The following is a 21,442-nucleotide window of genomic DNA, read 5'->3' on the forward strand; positions in this document are numbered from 1 at the left end:
TTCCATGCTGAAATAAAGCTGGATTCCCATGTTTCATTGTCACTGACACCATATGTAAATCTGTACATGGGAGCAAGAGATAAACTGTCCAGGAAAGTATCCCCTTTTAATATGGCTGTTCTGTCCAAGTGAGAGTGAGTTATGGGGTAACCAGGGGATTTCAGCTAAAAGCATGAAGTCACTGTGTAAGCTAAAGCACATTAAAGCTCTTCATGGTGTAAGGGCAAGCAGTAATCCCCAAAGAGTGCTTCCACAGAACTGCAACATCCATTACTTTACAGCAGTCTCACTTCCATAAAATCAGATTCATAAAGTGAAATGTCATTTCTTTAGGTAATTCTTTTAAAATATATTTTAAAAGACTCAACTCTTAACAAGTCATGCTTTCAGCATAATTAACAAGTAACCTTATTTAGCACCTGACTATTGCAGGCCTGCTGCATTAAATCCAGGCTGGTTATGTGATTTTCTGGCACCAAAAGTGGAAATGTAGGGGTTGCATAGCCATCAAATGTAGGGGCTGAGGGAAATCTCATCCATCACTAATTCCTGAACTCTTAGAGTCCAGTGGAGACCTCAGTATTTTCCCAGCCTCTCTGCAAAACTCCTCACAGGTTGTGCCACAGCCAACCTGTAGCTCCTTTAAAAAAGAGAGAGCTGGATCTGAAAAGCATCTCAGAATCATTGGGTGGATACATTTCTGGAGGGAGTCTTTGTCATAATGCTAAAAACAATTGTTCTTTTTCATCTGGGTCATACATTAACCAAAGCACGGTGGAACTATTAAATCAGGCATTTACTAAAAGGCCCTCAGAATTAGTTTAAAAATTGAGTAATTAGACCCATGCTGCTCTGGCATTACTTTTGTGATATTGCTTCCCACTGAAGCCCAGTTTCACTGCAGCACTTTCATTAGCTGCTCCATGGAAATTAGCTGGGAAAGAATGCCGTATGTTTTCAATTATATTTTAATAGTAAGGAACAAGTTATTTTCTTCCAGACTCTAAGAGTTAGCAGTAGAATGTGTAGCATGCATAAAATCAGCTTTGCAATCATTTTCATCCGCAGAAGATTGGTTTGCAATAGTTTATCTTTGTGAAGGGCTTATAATCAACTGGAATTTAGATTTACATGAGATTGGAGTTATTTTTAAAAATACCTGGAATACAAAGTAAGGCCTAGCACCTTTTGATGAGCACTATTAGGAGGATTCTGTGACTTGAATGGAAGTTGCAGAAAGAGTCTAATGAGAAAGGTACTATAAAACCAAATTAACTGACGTTAATGACTGACAGAAGCTAAAAGAGCTTCCATCTTACATCCATTCACTTTGGTACCACATGAAATACTGAAAAATGCAACAGTTAAATTGTGTTAATGTTCAAATTTAAAAATAATAAAGGTAATAAAAAAGCCTAAGGAAAAAATAACTAAATACCAGAAATACTTGTGAGTAGACAGCTGTCTAAGGGGGCTGAATAAAGAAAATTAAATTAGACTGCAGGTCAGAAACAGTGATTAGTTTATCTGAATTTTCTTTATTTATATGCACTAAACACCTCTTTTGTGGATTTTCTTGATTAGATTGTGGATTTTTCCATTTCTAATGTGATTTACTCTCAGTGAACATATAGAACTTTGAATCATTGCTCCATTCCTTTTCTATATCCACAGTCTGTTTGTAGTACAGGAGCTGGATGAGGTTTGGAGTCAGACAACAACTGACAAACAGTTCTCATCCAGCCTATATCTGCATTAATTTTGATAGATCTCTAACATTTCTCAGTGTGTCATGAAATTTACTGTCAGCACTGGAATGCACAAGATTCCTAAAGGAGGAGGTGGCAGCTGAGCCTGTAAAATTTGGTAGCATTGCATGCACAGGTTCCCATCCTGCAGCTGCATCAGCTTTCACATGGTCACATATTTTTATTGCTGACACAACTAACACAATGATCAGTGAAGCTTTCAAATTTACATGTGGCTTTTAACACAGCACTCTCCCTCTAAAGTCACTGGATTATTTTCTGTCTTTATATAAAGCACAAATGCAGTTGGGGATCACAAAGAGTTCACTGGATAACTGAGGGGAACCACCTTTGTGCTGCCCCATTTCCCACAGTTATCACCTCTTGTTTCTCCATTCCTCTACATTAACAATTTCTGTAATCCTTTCCAGCAGGCAGCTTCAAAAGATTAGAAATATTTTTTCACTCTAAAGTAGTCAAATGGAAATATTGTCATTTAAAATGAATTCTGCATCCTCTGTCTAGGAACTGGTTTGTACCACTTGAATTAATGGTGGAGAGTGGTTGCTGTGATTATCCCACAGCTGACAAAAGGAAAAAGAGAGAAAATTGCAGCACTCACTCAGGAGGAATCACTGGAATATTTTGGGTTATGAAGCCACCTTTTGCTTCACTGCAGCCCTTGTGTCAAAACATGAGGTGATAACAAACTACCAGCATTTAAGCAAAGTTGACAGATTCCAAACTTTGGTGGCACTGACACAGAGCACACACTGGCCTGGACAAAGGGCATCACCCCAGCAAAATTCTGTGGGAAGGGCAGAGTTTAACAGCTGCAGCATCAGAAAAGACAAAGATGATATTTGTTGTAACCTGAAGAAATATTAAATGTCAAAAAAGAAATATTAGATTGGTCATTCACTGGAGATAGGAGTCTGGTTGTTTTAAGAGGAAGGTAGCAAGTATCACTTGCTCAAAATATATGTGGGCAAAATATTCTGATTTCAGGACAAGAAGAAATAAATCCAAGTACTACAGAGCTTTAAAACTGGAGAGACTGACAAATAGCTTTTCACTTTTGAATTCTTTTTGATAACTTCAGTGGTTTGGGAGTTACCTGGGAAGGTCTTACAGCTCTCAAGTATTCTCACTGTTTCACTTTGAGAGGCATGTTTGAGTAATGCCCAACAATCTTAAGCTTATGAAAAATTTTTAAAAAGCTGGTTTCTACAGTGGCAAAATTAAAATATAGATGTTCATTTGCAGGTGTGCATGCTTAAACAGACACTCATAATTAAAAATAATGTCATATCATTTCTCTTCTACAGTAGCTGTTGCTACTGGACAAATTATTTCTTTACTGTGGATTTGTATTTTGAAAAACTACATGTGATTATTATTAATGTACTTGCTGTAAATTTGCCTCTCTTGCATGGCTTTATCAGAGAAACAAAGGCACATTTGGGTTTTTCCTGCTACCCCATGAGTTTGTGCTCCTGGATTTGTGGGCTTCTGGGAGTCCACCACCCCACAGTGGCACAAAACTCAAATAGCATTGAACTCTCATAAGAACAGCTTTTATAACCTATTCCACCTCTACTTTTAAATGAATTTGTAAAATAAACAGATATTAAATAATTTCATTCTCTCATCATGCAGTAACTTCCTCAGAGGAAATGTCGTTCTCTAAAGTTATCCAAAGTGAATATCTGCAAAAAGGGATGTGCTGAAATTTTAGGGATGGAAAAAGATGATTACTGATAATACCTTGTCTGGTTGCCTGTCAACACACAAGTGCTTCATCAGAAACCTGCCAGGGTTTTGTTACATCTCACTGTAAATAACTCAATGAATCGTTTTCCCTCATGGATTGCTAAGGAAGAATTCCACCCTACAGGGAGCTGAATATACTCTTTTTGTTTAATGTCATTCAGTACATGAACTACAGGCTGTAAATATGTCCCAGCTTGGAAAGACTTTAAAACACTTTCACTGTTGTCATTCCACTCTTTATTCATTGTCATCTGAGCATTTTGGAGGGGATCAGTATTTTCATTTACAATGATCCTTCCTGCTCTCCCTGCTTTTTTTTTTTTTCAGTTCTTTCCAGTGTAGGGCTTGGGATTTTTCTTTAATTTGTATAATTCTTAGTTGTTTCAATACATCATACACATTTCCTTTAAATGTATTGAAAAAAATTTCACCATAACCATTCTCTGTAAGCACTGATATTATAATTAATTCTCTCAAGGCTGCTAATCAGAATAGAAGTGCAGACTTGTATTCATTTTCATGTATGTGTGGGGAAATGGGGGTGCTTGGAAGAAATTTGAAGTATGAAATATCACTGATTTGGCCCCTTCTAAGGGACCTACCTTTCCTTTCACGTTTTTATTACATAGTAATAAACAATGCTTAGAGCTCAGCCCTGCTAATAGAAGTAATTTGGGGAAAGTCTTAGTGGAACTGAATTTCTTAAAGACCATGGCATTAAAGTCTGTTTCTCTAACTGTGCAAGAATGTTTGCAGACAATGGAAATGGAGCTGCAGCAGAAGGGCAAACCTGAAACTTTTGTGTGTGCATCAGCTTTACTGCATGAACCATCCGAGAACAATAACAATGATGGGTCAGGTTTAGATATTATATCCTGAAAGACATCATAATGCTATTTTAGGATTATTTTGTGGTGCTGTAAAGGTGTCTTGCCTTTAGGGATTTTTGTTTATGTTTGTGAGCATGTGTAACATATCTTAATTTGTGTATAGAAGCATAATTCAGCAAAGACTTTTATTTTAAATTTGAGCAGTTCTACAGTCATCACTTCCTGTGGAGGTGAATTATGAACTGTAAGTCTGACATTAAAACTTCTTTCTTTCATGATTGCAACAAATATTTGCAGGTAATTCTGTAAGTGAGACCTGGTGCTGTTTGAAACTTTGGAGAGATTGCTTTTTGAGAAGTCCTGAACTAAATACTGTTTGAGGGAGTATTGCTTGTGTGGTGGCACAGTTCCTCGCCTTGCTGAGCCCGCCAGGTATTTTAGTGCCTGTTCAGAGCAGGTTTTGCTGCAGTGTTCTTTACAGTGAAGCATTAGCAGATTTTGCTCTGAGTGACAGAGGCAATGGATGGGCTCTGTTCCCTCTCCCAGGACACAGGAGAGCACAGAGGTGCCCTGCAGTTATTGGATCCCTCTGCAGCTCTCTGACAGATGCCCTGACAAACGCTGGGGAGCTCTGAGAGCTCATTTTATCTCCACTTAAGTCTCGCCTTGATCCACCTAGGCAGCACTTATTTAATTCAAGAGCCAATTTTTCCTTGATATTGGGAAAAGCTGCATGCTCTTTAGCTGATTCTGGGTTGGATGGTGACGGAGCTTTGCTTTTGCTCCAGTCCCACCAAATCCATCAGTTCCTTCCCAATTGCTGTGAGTCCAAAATAAAAAACAGCAAATTGCTTTTGTTTCTCTCCCTGTTCCTTGGTATTGAAACAGGAATGATTTATGAACTGCAGGGTGGAACACTGTGGAGCAAACACCTGCAGAAAAGTCCTTTGGGTGCTGCTGTTGTTGTTCCTCTGGCCTGTGCCAAGGCAAAGCTGGTGCTGCCCCATCCTGCTAGTGCTTAACTCTGGCTGAACCAAGATAACAGTGGTGTTGCCCTTTTTAAATTATTATTCCTGCATTAAATGCTATAAATAAATAACAGACTGATTAATAGGGAGTCTTGAAAGTGAAGGCTTTTTGATTCAATAGAATTGCAGTGTAAATATTAGACCAAAGAACATGAAAATTAATATTTGATGGAAGACAATAAAATGCACCTTTCTCTCCAACTTTAAACAAATTGAACAAAGACAGAAATTGCAATAAGAAGAACAAAGCAGAAATAATCCTGGTATCAGATAAAAGATCTGAAGTCTCAGGGAAAACAAAAGCTGTCATTTTATCACAGTTGCCATCTTTTTACTTTTTATCAAATATTTCAGTATTTTAGCTTATGCCACCATCTACTGGTCACCAGCTCAAAGTGTTCAGCTCACTCTCCAGTGTATGCCCTAAGGTTTTCACATAGATGTCTGCTCTTGACCTCAGATTTAGCAGTAGATTTTTTTAAATGCCTTTTTGCATTGGCATAAAAATGAAAATTGGCTAAAGTGGTAAAAATTACTTATTGATTAGACATGTGCTTTTGAAAACTTGAGCAGCTTATATTTCTGTGTGCAGTGTGGGAGCTGGTGAGAGTCACCTGTTTCTAGAAACTTTGGTGGAAATGTTAAATTTTAATTAATGTCTTGCATGTGCATTGAAGGTTCCCATGGCACTTGCTTCATTTATAATTCGTAGGATTTTTATCCTTTGGCATGATTTAATGTATTGCATGTGCCACGTCTAAAGAACAGGGTTCTGGTGTTAACAATCTATTTTACCCTCACCTTCTGCTTTTTCAATAAGCCGAAACAGAGAAATGCCAAAACATAGATCTTAAAATGTCAGGCCTTTAGATAAATTTCTGCAGAATTTACAATCCCTTACTGTGAATTTGGGGTCTTGGCAAGCGTTTTCACTCACCGCATGTGAGAAATTGGATGATGCAGCACCGAGTTCTGCATGACTGGGGAGGGAATTAGGTAATTCTGGTGATGTATGGATGTATTTTGTGTCAGCCATGAAGTTTACATACACACCAAACAAATAGAAGAGATGTGATGTGACTCCATCCTTTTGGCTGGTGGCCTAGAGACTCTTCCTCAGCTCTGGCTGTTCCTGGCTTTCCTTTTCCTCCCTCTCCCAGAGACAAATCTTCCTTTCCAGCAGGAGAAGCAGGAGCAGTAATCAGCCTTCTGAAAATCTCCACCAGCAAAGCAGTTTGGCACTTTTGAATGTTAGCCAGAGTGAGGCAGGAATTGTGGCAGAAATCTCCCTCCTGCCCTACCTCTTGGTGGCTTCAGCATGAACAGAGGATGTTCCTTGCCCCAGCACAAGTCCTGGGTGCTGTTTCTGTGCACAGCCTGGGACATTTGTCCTGAAGGCCCCGAGTTTCACCACTGGGCTTGAGCTCGAGTTCCTTTCACCTGGGAGGAAGTGAAACACTTCACAGCCCTCACTGAGTTCAAGAGTGGGTTAAATCCCCACCACTGACAAAAACCACTTTCACTTCAGAAGACCCTGTGAACTTAAGCCAGTAATTCATTAATGGAAATAGAAGCCTTTATTACAGACTTTAATTTCCATGCAGCTATAACCACAAATGAGTGTGTGAGAGTCCATCCCCGACTACGCCTGAGTGGCTCATCCACCTCCATCCCCTGGCCTGTGCCCTGGCAATTTCTGAGGTGACAGCAGCACCCGAGCCTGCTCTCACACTCCCCATCACAGTTTCTATAGTGATAACTTCAGGCCTTCGTGGTAATGGACACAGCCAATTAATTTCCTGTCTGTCCTTTTTGCCTTGCTTAGCTTTACTAATGCCAAAACTAAATGTCAAGTAGGAAAATCTGTTTTGTCCTTCTAGCTTAGAAACAGTAGATAAGGATAAAATCTAAGCCAAACATTGCATCTCTGGAGGTTTCACATATGACTAATTGCAATTTGGAAGCATATATGCTTTTAATTAAGCTCTGTATTTTACAGGCAGAACATAGTCAGGACTGCAGTGGTGAGCACCCTTAGAGTTGTCAGGCTGTGAATTCTACTCTAAAAATTGATCTGATAGGAGAGTGGGGCATATTTCCTCCGTGCTGTCTTTTCCAGGCTTTACCTGAGGGAGAAAATAATCTGGTGTCAGGTCTTTAAAAAACTGGAGGATATCCCTGCAGTCACAGCCCTCACTGGCAATTTGTCCTGTGGTGAATCACCAAGGTTTGGCATGATAATGTCCTGTCCAGCAGCAGCTCTGGGATTGTACAGCAGGAAATGGAGGCAGCCTAATGCTGAGCCAGATTTGTGGCTAAATTGTTATTCCTTGTGAAAAGTGCTCCTGCCTCCTCCTTGTCACTGCAGCGGGCTGGTGCATGCATCACTCTGACAGGTGATCCTTACAGCAGCAAGGTTGATGGGTAATTTGTGCTTGGAAGGCCAGAAAGCAGGATAATGGGAAGGGAGGTGATTTTGAGTGGTTCTGTCCAAGAGTTCATTGATCTGCTGGTGTGGATTATGATACAACACTTGCACAGGCTCAAAGCTGCCAGCCCCATTTACACTGGTTTTTGTGAAAGAACAACCCCAATTCATGACTTGAAAATAATGTCTTGTTTTTTAAACTTCCTTTCTAAGACAATTCAATGATTGGCTCTGGGTTTTTTGAATCACTACACTAAGTCCAAGAATTTTTTTCTGAAAAAATGTCGTCAGGATATATTGAAAAAAAACCCAAAAAATTTTGGTTCATTACTATGAATTTAAGCATTCATTATGGCTACAATAATAGCAGAGAGATCACAGAGTACATGGAAATGGCATTAATGATCCTTAGCAGGAAACTGCTCTAAAGTTGATCAGGACCTGTGAGTGATTTGCATATAATTGACAATCAGTAAGATGATAATTGTTCACTAGCAATTTTGGAATGAAATGAGTAGTATTCACACAATTAGAGCTTTAAGTGTGCAGCTGATTAAGGAGGATCAGTTTGCAAAGCCCTCCTCTTTAAAGCGATCAGGTTTGAAGAATGAAGTCTTTCATCAAATGATTAGTTGGATCATTTGAAATGGCAGCAGAGGTGGCTGGAATTTGCTGTTGAAAGCATTAAAATGTGTGAGAGGTTTAAAAGTTGATGGATACTCTCAGCCTTGCCTTGCCTGCAGGGCTGCCCTTGCTGGCTTTGTGTCCCTAACACCTTCCCTTGTGTCACCTTGGCCCCAGTCCAAGGAATCCTTGGGTAAATACACCTGGCTCTCCTGAAGCTTCAGAAATTGATCTCCAGCCCTCAGAGATGGCAATCAGGACAGCCTGCAGTTAAATACGGGCCCACAAGGAGCCGTGCTCACATCCTACACCAGCATCAGCTGATCCTGCTCATTCCTGGGACAGCCAGCGAAGCAGAAATTCACTGCCCTGTCACTTCTCCTAGGCTGGGCATCAGCACAGGCAGGGCTCAGCTGCTCACAAGAAACTCCTCTCGTTTCTATTTCCCTTTCCTTTCTCAGCCCCCAGTGTAGGCTGTGAATTAAAAATGTTACAGCTCAGAAGCTGGTCTTACATGTGGACCAATGTCTTTTACTGATAGTGATTAATATTCAGAATGATTGTTGAAGATAAAAGTAGCAAATGCTTTCTGGGGATTTTTCTACAGCTGTTTTTTTTTCCTTCTTTTGTTTTCTTCATTGGCTGCCACTGACATGAAGTGATTTATCAAGTTAGGCATACAACCTTGAAACACTGCTAATGAATTTCTAAATACACTGAGAGCATGATCAGAAGTGTGCTATAAACACAAAGAAACATCCCATGGAGGTATTGTTCAATTTTCCAAACAGCAGTTTCGCTCCTGGGGAAACTCTAGACAGAAGAAAAGCACAAAAAGCTCAGAACCCTCAGAGAGGCTCCCAGCACGAAGAGCTAGGATTGTTTGGGTTCCCATCTTGTGCCACCTGAGGCTCAGGTGTGCTCCAGCTCCACTGGGACCTGCAGGAGGTGGCAGGGCATGGATGGAGGTGTTCTGTCCCTCTTTGGAACCCTTTGTTCACCTTTGTCTTTACAAGGACGTCTTCATTAACCCTGGGCATGGGTTTTAAGTACATGAGAAGAGCCAGGAAGTTGTTAGGCAGGCCTAGAGCCAGGCTTTAAGGATGCTCTTTTTGTAAGAACTGAATGCTGGAATAATACATTATTATCTCCATCACCTGAAAATTTCAAAATGAAGGCATAGATTTATTTAAAATGTGAGCTTGCACTAATGAAGCAACATGAGAGCAGCTAAAATGCTTTAACAGATTTAAGTTTAAAAGCTCTTTCACATCTCAGTTTAATTGCACTCACCTTACTGCAGGTAAAAATTAAATCTCCTCTCAGATTTCCCGTGCTCATAAGAGTATTTTTCATCTTTACTTCATAAAGTCATAAACATTTTTATGAAAAAGAAATATCCTACAAGCAGAGTCACCATTCTGCAAAAGAAAAGCTTCAGAAATTGTTATGGAGGAGTCACGGAGCATATTCTGGATAATGTAAGTGGAATGAATTAATCTCTCCCAAACTCTGGTGATCAGAAACTACTTTATTATGTCTAGGACATATAGTATAATGCATGTCAGAACAGAACATAAATTCCTTTGACATAAAATTACAGGGTTTAATGAAAATAAGCTACAGATGGATGGAAGTTCTCCTGAATCCTCTGTCAACCCCACACAATTCTGAGAATAGTTGGCAACAATAAATATGGAGAAGAAGTGAAGATCTTTTACCCAATTTTACACATCATTTACTGTTCCTGTACCGTTTTCCTTTTAAAAATTGACATTTTCCAATGTCACATGCAGTGGTTTGGAGGAAAAGTTAGTTTGGGAGTCGTTTGGGCTGTTCAAAGTGAGCAGCTTGGGCAATACTGGGCCCACTGAATCCATAAGCTCCCTTCTCAAAAACAGCTGCACACTTTTCTTCATGAAAATTGAAATAATTTAGTTTTACTCATATTATTTATTACAAGGTGTTCATGGAAACCTTGTGTTTCATAAAGAAACTCAATAAAAGAATTTAATTTGGTTACATAAAGAACAATTTACCAGCGAGGGAGAGCTCACAGAGAAAGCAGCAAGGCAAAGTGAGTTCATGGGTCTGCCAGGAGGTTTTTGAGTACATGAAGTAGATTTTTGTGTCTGTTAAATCTTCTTTTAACAGGACAAATCTTAAGGCACTGTCAGTCCTGTTGCAGCTATAGTGTGGTAGGCACCAACCAGTTCTGAGAGTGCTTGAGGAGTATTCCTAACTAGGATTCCTTATTTTTAGTGTAGCTGATAGAATAGCATCATGTGGGAAGGAAAGCCAAAATTCTGACTTTCAGATGTCTGCGTTTCCTCAGAGCCATCAAATGGAGGGCACATGAGAATATTCTCCATCTAATGAGCATATTCTGGTTTCACACAGACTGCAAGGGCTGAGGGCTCAAAGACAGAGTCTGACAAAAAACCTAAATACATTTTCTTGCTTCTAATACATTTGGAGTATTTTAAAACTGAAATCATCCCCATTTTTAACTTTTTAATTTCTTAAGGTAAAAATATCAGGACATAATAAAAGGAAGGTGTTTTGGGGAAGTTCTGTTTTGATCTGGGTGCATACTGATCCCATGTCCTAGTTTTCACAGAATTCCTTGAAGCTTTTCTGAAATTATATCTGCACTTCAAATCAGAATATTTTTATTCTTTTAAAAATTCCAGTAATGCCAACTTTATATCTGTATCAGTACATACTTCATGAAATTATTGAGCAGCCTTGTTGTTATGAACTTGAGATAAATTCTCTGCTATGTTTGCCTCTGTGTAGAGACATGTGAGCAATAATTAATGAAAACAAAACTGCTACTGACAGGTGGGCTTTGAGAAGCAATCTTGGCATTAAATATAACTATAAACTTAAACTATAAAATAAATATAAACTTCAATAGATATCTCACCATTGATTCATAAAGTCTTTGTGAGCAGCAAAAAACATTTGCATAAGCCCAAGAGGATCTTTACACCTTGGCATTGCCAGGTTGGAAAATGCATTTACATATGACATTTATTTGAAGATTTAGAAAGCTGAGATGAAATATTCTGTTGGATTTCATTTGCTTTCTGTTTGTTGATTAGATTTGCAGTTCTGTAGTACATGGGGAGCAGAGGGAGAAGGTTAGAGGTTTTTTATACATTCATTTTCTCACCAGGTTCTCCTTCTTAAAATGGTGATGCAACTGCCATTTAGGGTTATATTTTTCTACTGGATTACCTTACTGTTTAATGACCAGAGCCTGTTTTTTTTTTTCTTCTTCCTCTTGTATGATTTTGCAAGTTAATTACTTTGAAAACTGAAAATCATATTGGTTTCCTTCCTTCAAGAAGTTTAATATATAGTTGTTGGGGTTTAAAAAAAATTTAATAATCGTATGACTTTATCTGACTATTTGCAAAGTATTTAATGAATTAATTACATTTTAATTCATGGATTATATTTAAATATTGTATTTACAGCATAGGGCTCTTGGGTAGAAAATACTGCATGATACTCTTCTGATTTTGTTCATCAGTGTTGTTCAGAATGCCTGTCAATACCAAGATTTTTGGTTCATTTCTATTCCTAAGAGAGGAACAGTGTGACTGGATCATAGTTTTGCCCTTCATAGCAACTTCTGCACTGAAATTTAGAGCAGTTGATGGAGTTTTGTTCCAGCAGAATTCTCAGTGTGCAGCTCAGCTGAGAACTGAAACTGGAATTTCAAAGCGTGTCCACTCGTTCTTTACAAAAAATCCACCCTGAGCTGGGAGAGCACCAGCTGAGCTCTGAGCTCCTGCCTGGGCTGGAATTGATGCCAGTGGAAGGTCTGCATTAGCATCAGTGAGCTGCTGCTGGGTGTAAGGTCAGCTGTGCATTTCATACTCAGCTGCAGAGGCAGAATTTTATTGCTTTTCACAGTCGTGGTGCAGTGAAAAAGGTGCTTTACGATGCCACAGACAATTAATTGAGGTGCATTACCTAGAAACTAAAAAGGTCACACGTGGAACATAATTGACACCTCATAACCCCTATTAATGATTACAGAAATGCAAATTAGTACTTTTCAGTTTCCAACAAGTAGCATAATTCTTCTCCAGCTTTGAATTATGTGTCCATTTGCTTACAATCTTTACACTTTAAAATGTTTAATTTACCTTTCCTTTTAAAGCAACCTCGGTCTACATTAAAAGTTATACTCTATATAAATTATACTATTCAGAAGAAGTCTATTAAGCTGCAGTTATTTTTCTGTGCAATAGGCACAGAGAGAAAGAACTGATGCAAATCACACATGTGATGCTTCAGCAACCTCCCTTCAAGGCTACATGTACTACAGCCTTTATGGGATTGCAGAAAAATGGGTTTTCCTCCCTTATGAAGACAAACTTGAGAATCTAAGAGAATTTAATGTACTAAAGAATAAATTACAGGTTTATTTAAAGGTGTTTTGTTGTTATTATTGTATACAAAGAGTAATCCTGGCACAGAGGATGGGGAGTGGATAACTAAGAGTTAGCTACTGGATTTGCTCCAGTCTTAAAGTCCAGTTGTGTGTGGTCACTCACACACTCAGATCCTGCAGATTTTACTGTAAATAATGGTGCAGTTTATTGGCACTTTCTGGTGATTGTGTTAAAACATCACAGCAGGACATCAAGGTGTGACATCACTGAGCTGTGAGATTTCCTTTCCTCCCAGCCTGGAACATTTTTAGTGTTGACCAAGACCAAAGAAACATTCAGTAGAGCACGAAAATTCTTTAAAAGAAAATTTTGTTATAATTATTTAATTTTTTTTGGTGTAGCTGTACCTGAAATTGAAATCCTCTGAAATAAGGTGTGAGCAGAGCTCAGTGCTTTGCTCACTCGTGGTAAGAGCTCATTGCACCAGGTCTGCAGCTGCTGAGAGCCACACTCAGCCTGAACAGCCAACAGTGCAGAGCAAATCCCCACTGGTGGCTGTAAAAATAACCCCCAGCAGCTTCTGACCTCTCCAAATCTCACCTTGCAAAAGTATTTTAGAACAAGAGCATTGATTCATCTGCTTTTCCCAGATGACTGGGATGTTGATTGATAAAGTCATTTGATGGAAGGATTTATTCTAAGGATGTCTAAAACTCATGGTCATGCTGGAAACAATTTATGGGTTTGAGTTTTAAAAATTTCACGTTTATTAAATGGTGCAAAACCTTCACCTCAGTTTTTGATAAATAGTGCAGAACCACCATGGCTCATTCCCCATTTGATTCATTGTGTTGCTTCCCCTCCTTATTTAGAAGTCATGAAAACTTCTCCTTTTGTCCCTTCTTTTTCTTTAAGACCACATAAATGTCATGGTTGCACTGCACAATGCAGGAGCATGGTGGTGATGAAGCCAACTAAAGAATTTCCCTGAAATGTGAGGGTTTAGAAGCCCTGGAGTTCCTACTGTCCTGTGGCACTAAAATTTATTCTTTTCCCTTTCCAAAATGAAAGGCTACTGAGTCCAGTGGAAATTCCAGCCCTGAATATGTATTAAAATGAATAAATACCGTGCTTATGTCATAGCAGTACTTTTCCTATTAGGAGGCAACTGTAAATTAATTTCATTTAGTAAACCTGGCAGAGTGGATGACAGTTTGAATTGAAACAATTATATAAAGTTGCTGTCAGTCCAAATAAATGAATATACACTAGAAAGAACCACTTTTTCTTAAAAATGTTATGCATTTCAGTATCCTAATTAACATATTGATTTTAATGTTAGTGTTAGTTTTGGATTAAATGGTCACAGCTTCCACGCCCCAAAGAAAGAGGATTCCCCTGCAAATGGCCACACACAGACAGAACTTCCCTATTGTAAGAGCTATATGGGTTTTTTTTCTAGTAATATAATTTTCTGTTAAATCTGTCACTATTGAGACACATAACAAGCTTTTAAACTTTAAACATACATAAAAGTAATGGATATCTACTCAGAGATACACCACATCTTTCTTTCATTTAAAATAAAATGCTTCAGCCCTATTTAGAATTTTCTATTCAAGACAAACATTCATTTCTCTGGGATTGAAATACAATTTTTTCCTTTCCCTTCCTGTGAGCTATCAGCCAAACAGTCTGCTGTTTGGGGTATTTTTTTTTCAAGTCAAAATTAAATTAGTGATATTGTAACTTAATACTATATATAAAAATTGATTTGCTTTGTAAAAATAGCTTGGAGTGCCATTACAGCTGCACTGGCTAGACTGGGTGACTTTCTGAGCTATCACCTGTGGCAGACTGAAAATAAAATCTGTCTGTAGTGAAATCTGAGACATGCAGGAGGCTCAGGGTGTGGGGGGTTTACAGATTCAGTGTGGAATATCACCCTTTGGTCTTTGATCCTCCTCAAATCATTTGTTTGCTGGTTGGTTCTTGCTTGATCCTGTTGGGTTCTTCACAGAGGGAGCCTGAGTTTGTTTTCTCTTCCTCTTATCCTCTCACTTCTTATTGGAGAGAAGAGATTGACCCCCACCTGCCCTCAAAGCTCCTTTAGCTCCCTCTCCTTCCTGGGCTGTGCTCTGAAAAACTGAGAAATAAATTATCTCAACATTCCTTATTTAACACTCCAGCAATGGGACCACATTAGAATAGGTGTCTGCTTCATTTTAAAATGAAGTTATTGTTTTATGAAGTGCATCTGGGCTCCTCATAGGTCATGAAACACAGAAAATAAAATCTGTTTATCATAAGGGTAAGTAAGGCATGGTCTGATGTATTTGATAGAACAGCTTGAACTCAGTTTATTTGACAGTTTATGACAGAAGAGCAAATGAGCTTTTAATAATGGAGAAAATAAACTTTTTATACACTGCAAATAAATTATATATTAATTTGCAGATCACTTTTAGATTCTGGCAGTGCCCCTTGAAGTCCTGGCTCTGTCAATACAAAAGTATAAAAAATGCTTTTAGTTGAAAAAGAAGTTATTTGCATGCTCAAATCAAGAGCTTGCTGCTTGCAATTATCAATCAATATCCAAATACAATTCTACAAAATTCTGTTTAAACACTTACAAATGTCTGTTCTCAAGTGAGAATTTGAGAGTAAAACATATAGCACTGCATTTTAAATAATAACAACAATAAGTTGTGTCAATAAATTAGGGGACTACAAACCATTCAAGATAATGAGAATTATCAAATCGGTTTCCAAATATTCCTGAAACAACTTTAGCAAAAGTTTACTTTTATCTGTAGCTGCAGTACTTCCATGAGAAGATGCCAGCCTTGTAGTGGACCTTGCATTATATCTGTCTCTGGAGAGCTGACTAAACTCAACAGTCATAAGAGAATTATAAGGGTTTTATGATGACAATCTAGTGGAGAAAAATACAAAAATAAAATTAAGTAAAAAAGGTTTGACCAGGAAAAAAAGAGAAGAAATACCAGGAGATACCAAACAAACAAAATATATGTAAAGTGAAGTTCACAGAGGTTGATTGTTAAAACTTAAGAAAATTATATTACATTTTAGATCTTAGATCTTTTAACCTTTTTTAAAGGCCCTTCAGCTCTTTATTGCTAAAGGAAAGAAAAACCTCTTGGCATTTAATCACCATGAATTTTAACTCTGTTGCTATGTCTGCATGCTAGGTAATTGAAATGTGAATGTATACACAATTTTCATCTCTAAGTTACTAAGCATAGCGTGAAACAGATTCCAAATAAAATATTGCTTTCTGATCTGACAATTCTGTTGTTGGAAGGAAGAAAACAGGAAAGAAGTCTGTAAGAAATGCTCTTGTATACACTTAGAGCTTCATTGCTCCTGCTTTGCTTCGTGGCCCTTTTTACTTCTTGTAGTAAAACATCAAATGAGATTTTTATATTGTATTTTATTGTATTTTAAGGATCAAATTAAGTTGGACAGGTTCCTCAGAGGAATTACTTTTTGGGTTAGTTTTTTTCCCCTCCTCTGTAGTGTCTCTTTTAGCTCTGACCTCTTCTCTGCAGCCTCTCCCAGTTTTGCAGGACATTGTTAATGGAGTGTGTACAATGCTGCTCGGGAAGAACATGCCATAGTGATTTTTCCTTATTCTTGTAGCGTGTTTGATTCCATGCAGCAGCTGCAGGCCCCTTTTCCCACAAAAGAATCTGATTACTGAGTGTGATTAAAATGAATTTTTCTTTATGTGGCACACTGTTTTCCCCAAGTGAATCAGACAAGCACATGTTTTTCTGAGCTTGGTGCAGTACTTGAGGTTGTAAAGACACAATCATCACAAGACTTTTTATTTACTATTGTTCAGCACAAACAGTGCAGAGTGAAAGAAACTAATGAGGTCTTTGATAATCAATTCTTATCAGAGATGCCTTGGGCAGAATGGGGTTTTTCAATTATCATCAGTTGTTCAGTAGCTGTACATAGGCTTTTATTTTTTCATCTAGAAGTGCTGATTTTATCTTTATTTTAAGAAAGATTAGCTTACATTTGAATGCTTGAAATTAAAACTGTTCCCACTTGGACTGGTTTGGTGACAACTGGCATTATTTTCTGGTGCCTGATTTTACATGTGAGCACTGTCAGATAAAAGCTGAGCTTTGGGAGGGGAATCTCAAAGGCAGGAAAGCCTTTGGCACGCAGGGGTTTGGAGGATTTGGGGGCAGGATGTTTGTTTTTAAAAGAATAGGAGATTTTTTTGTGAGAATAAGAGGGAGGTAATGCATAGAGGAGCCTCTAGGGAAATAGGAATGTTTACAGAAGGGTCTCTGCTGTGACTCTGTAACTTTGATTCCAAATTTTCCTGAGGAGCTCAGCAGGGTCTGTGTGCGGGGAGTGTGTCTGTAAGGCAGCTCCACCAACAAACGGAGGAGGCTCTGGAGACTGTTAAAGAGTGGATTTCTATTTCAAGGATAAATATTACTACAAGGTAGCCTCGTGCTCTCTTAGAAAGAGCCAGGATTATCCAAAAATTGTAACATAGCACCATCTTCTGAGCAGAGCCTGAATGGCAAACCGAGCCTGAGCTGAGCTCGAGTCTCGCTCCAATCCCCGGTGCTCAGGAATTTGCAAGGGGGATGAGAAAAGTTTTATCCAGTTTGCTGAAGAAGAGCACTCATTATTAAGAAATGGGTCTAAGAGTGTCATGTCTGCCCTGAGTGAAAAGTTAATGGGCAAACATCAAGCAGCTCTAAGGAAATTCACACTGAAATATCCTGTGTGGAAAATGTTGTATGTGCAACCCTGTCAGGGAAAAGTCTCATGTTACTGCCTGGATTGAATTAATCCTTACTAAGTTCCTATACACTCTGAATGGAGGCTGTTCACTCCTTGGTTTGTACAATTTGAAGACACCCAGAACTGATCAATTGAGTTTGTGGTTTAGTGTAGCTGTGTTATGCAAGAACTAAAAAATTATATTCGATCAGGAATATTATTTATTTTTATTGTAACAGCTTTAAATAGCTCTAGTACTACTTTCCTCCAAGTATCACTGCTAAAGTTGTGGGATGGACTTTTCTGGGCTTATGCTCTTGGCTTAAAGATCTCCTGCTACACAGAGACAGGGTTAAGCTGCACCTTCAGCCTTTCCCAGAACTGATTTCAGGGGAAAGTGGTAGCCCTGCTCCTCATACATCCTATTTACATAAAGTATCATTGCTGCTGCAGCTCATGTAGAGTTATCACCTAAACCTTCAGATTCTCTTGCTTTCTTTCCTTCCACCTTCCTGTTAAGAGCCCAATTTCCTTTTGTGGAGTGCTGGTTTCCTTTCCCATGGTTTTTCACTGCTGTACAAATAACACAGAAAAAACCAAAACAAAACCCTTAAAGTTCAGTACTAAAACCACCATATCCTTCCCATCCTTTCCCTTTTCCCCCTACCTGTATTTATCTTGGTATTGTTTATATAACAAGATGCAGCCTTAAACTTAAAATTGAGGAAGTGCACTCGTTACTGGAGCCTTGCCACAGGAATGAGATCATCTCATCTCATAACACACACATGAAAATATTCACATGCTCTGTCTCAGAGGTTGTGGTGCATGCTAGGAAGAGCTACTGAATTTATCAAACTGATAAAGGGAGCTGCTTTCTGCCAGCTAAAAGCATGACATATTTTTTCTGCCTTATGTTATTTTTTACATAAGCAACCCTCATGATACGATTTCTTTAGAGAGCTGTAAAGAAATACAAGAAGTGTTCTGATACTTCTTGTGAGCCTTTATTAAATTACAGAAATGGCACTGTGTATTTTGAGAGATATTTTAGGGATTGTTTATATCTGGTTTTGCTGTTTCATGTCTTGTTTAATGATAGAGCATTTAATAAAATTTACAAGCTGAGAAGGGGACAAAGGCAGGCAGTTCTGTGTCATCTCTCAAAGATTCTGTGTGTTTGCATTAAGGTGTTATAGACTTGAACAGGTTTTTGGAGGTGGGCTTGTATTTATAAACCTCTCAGTTGGCTCAGGAGACGTGGATGTTTTCTCTCACTTGAGGCTTCTGCCTTCTTTTTCCCAAGAAAACTTCAAATTCCCTGCAAAGGCTCAGTGGGTCAAGCCCATTGGCATTGTCAGTCTGTCCTGATGTGTCTCTTGCCCATGTTGGCATCAAGTTGCACATTGTTTGTATCATTTTTATGTTAGAATTTTAAAAATGAGCATTCAATGCCATTTTCCAAACTCATGGGGCTGTGCTGGTTCCTGGAAGCAGTTGTGTGCTGTTTTAGGAGAAAAACATGATTTAGAGCCTGAGTGAAAAGCAGCAGGGACACTCTCCCTGCATCCACACAAATCCTTATTCATATAAAAAATTCCACATGGCTGTTGCAGGACCAAAGCAGGATGACAAAGAATAGGGGGTAAATGTTAGGATTATTATTATCAGCGTTTAAAAGTTAGTGTTTGCTGCAAGAAGGTGTTCTGGGTAGGTGGACAGACAGCTTCCCTATGGACAGGGAGAGAGGAACAGCACCCACCTCCCACTCCCCAGTGCCACTGGGCAGATTCTCTCTCTGTGCTTGGCCCCTTGTGTTTCAGACTCTTGATCTGCTGAGAATTAAAATATTTAATTATATTCTTCTGATGTGACTTCTGGAACCCACAAGCTGGTTTAGGGTTCATTCCCCATTTGCTTGGCAAGAGGGGTTTTGTGCATCTTTTGTTCTTTTAGAGTACAAAATTGAGATTGATGATGTGTCTTCTAGTTTTGAAAGTATAGTCCAAATATAAAATATAGTCCAAAATTTTCTTAGCAGAGAAAGTAAAGTTTATTTAAATGTAGCATGCTATATATAAACATAATTGATTTTTAAAGTTAAAAATGTTCTTCTTTTTATAAATATGCTTATGAGATTTTTTTTCTTTAGAGGCATTCAATAGTTTTAATACTATAAATTTATTTTAAAATAGCATATTGCTAAAATCTGAAACCACAGTATTCTAACAGGAAAGTTGCCCTACACATTCAGAGATCTCTGAATGTGTAGGCCAACTTTCAGGTCTCTGTCCTGAATTTTTTTATACTGACAAAACAACAACATAACAAACACTGAGGTGGATACTGACCAAATATTGTGCTTTACAGCATAGAATATCTTACATACATTCATTTTCTAGAATACACTTTCAGCATTTGAAATTATAAAAAATGAAATTAAAGCAAAACAGTAGAAATTGGCACGCAAAAAGAAAATATCATGCATGTGGAATACTATGTGCTGTTCTCAGGTGATCCTTTTCCTGTTTGTTCTTGATTCTTATCATTCCACTAATTCCAGATAGAACATAAACAGGTTTACATAAAAGGTATCTGAAGTTACACAGTGGGAGTGGTTTATTCCTTACCATAGTTCTACTGTACATGAGAGAAAGCTGGTAATCTTCAGCTGAGGTCAAAGATTGTCATATCAATATGATATAAAAATTTCATTTTTGTAAGTTATATTCAAGGAATGTAATCATGTGATTGTTTTAAAATTTAATGCATGGTTATTATCCCAAGAATAGTCAGATTAGTTTAACACATACTGACAGTTGGTTAGTGGGCAAAAAGAAATCCATGAGTAACCTGACACACAGAGCAGCATTAAAATATCACCAATCTATGCACTGAAAATTATTGCAAATTATATTTGCAGTATGTTTTGACAAGAGAGATTTCTTTCTGCTGGCACACAACAGGATAAAGGTACTTTAACCCTACTATTCAATTCAATACACTGCTAAAAATGGATATTCTGTCACAGTTCTAACAGTGCTGGATGGTAAAGAACAAACAAATTATCTGCTTCTCTGATTTGATTTTAAAGTTAATTTAGGAGTTTAACTTCTGAATATAAAAATTAAGTTGTTTCTGCAGAGAATATTCTGTTGAGAGTAATATTTAGGAGTAAATATTTCTTTTTGTTCAGTTCCCTGTTGGAGGTGTTTTATAGTAATTTTCATGTACTTAAAATATAAAAGCTTTTTTTATAAACTTTAGCATTCCTGACAACATAGAAAGGAAAAAGAGTTTTGAAAATCTTATACACATCTCTCACTGCTGCAATTTATAAATAACAGATACAATTTTGTAACAACCATTCAAACATTTAAATAATTTTACTGGATTTTACATATTAGGCATAACAAAGAGATTCACTTCCGCAAAGTTTTCTGATTTTTGTGATGCAGGAAGAATCTTCTGTGCTGAAATGGTGTGATGGCTCAGGGATAAATATTGTCTGTAAGGGAGGGCTGCTGAGCTGTGTGCAGTCTGCACTGTCCTGGAAATGCTTCTTGACTTCTGAGACTCCACTCAGTTCAGTTTCACAATAATTTACAGTCCTCAGGGCAACTTCACAACAACAACACATGCTCCAGCCCTGCCAATGTTGACAGGAACTTCCTAGAAAGGAAAAGGAAAAAGGAAAAGGTGGAAAGAGGTTTAGTAGCACCCTATGGATAGGACAAGAAGAAATTGCTTTCAGATTAATAGGAAAGAAATTTGTTTATTCAAAGTGATGTAATGCTAAAAAAAGAGGTTTAACTAAGATATG

The 21,442-nt window shown here is 38.1% G+C and overlaps 1 protein-coding gene and 1 long non-coding RNA gene across 3 annotated transcripts in view; one reads left to right on the forward strand and one right to left on the reverse strand.

Moving 5' to 3' along the window:
• The window catches only part of LOC135304251 (uncharacterized), a 92,643-nt gene that overhangs the window by 37,096 nt on the left and 34,105 nt on the right, over positions 1-21,442 (forward strand). The window lies entirely within an intron of this gene.
• The window catches only part of KLHL4 (kelch like family member 4), a 71,693-nt gene continuing 69,899 nt past the window's right edge, over positions 19,649-21,442 (reverse strand). For both annotated transcript variants that reach the window (XM_064426490.1, XM_064426489.1), the window contains one exon: positions 19,649-21,291. In XM_064426490.1, the coding sequence (XP_064282560.1) occupies positions 21,232-21,291 (60 nt within the window). In that variant the 3' untranslated portion in view covers positions 19,649-21,231. The remainder of the gene's footprint in view (positions 21,292-21,442) is intronic.

Source organism: Passer domesticus, chromosome 7, assembly GCF_036417665.1.
Source record: "Passer domesticus isolate bPasDom1 chromosome 7, bPasDom1.hap1, whole genome shotgun sequence".
In the NCBI taxonomy this organism is placed as follows: domain Eukaryota; kingdom Metazoa; phylum Chordata; class Aves; order Passeriformes; family Passeridae; genus Passer; species Passer domesticus.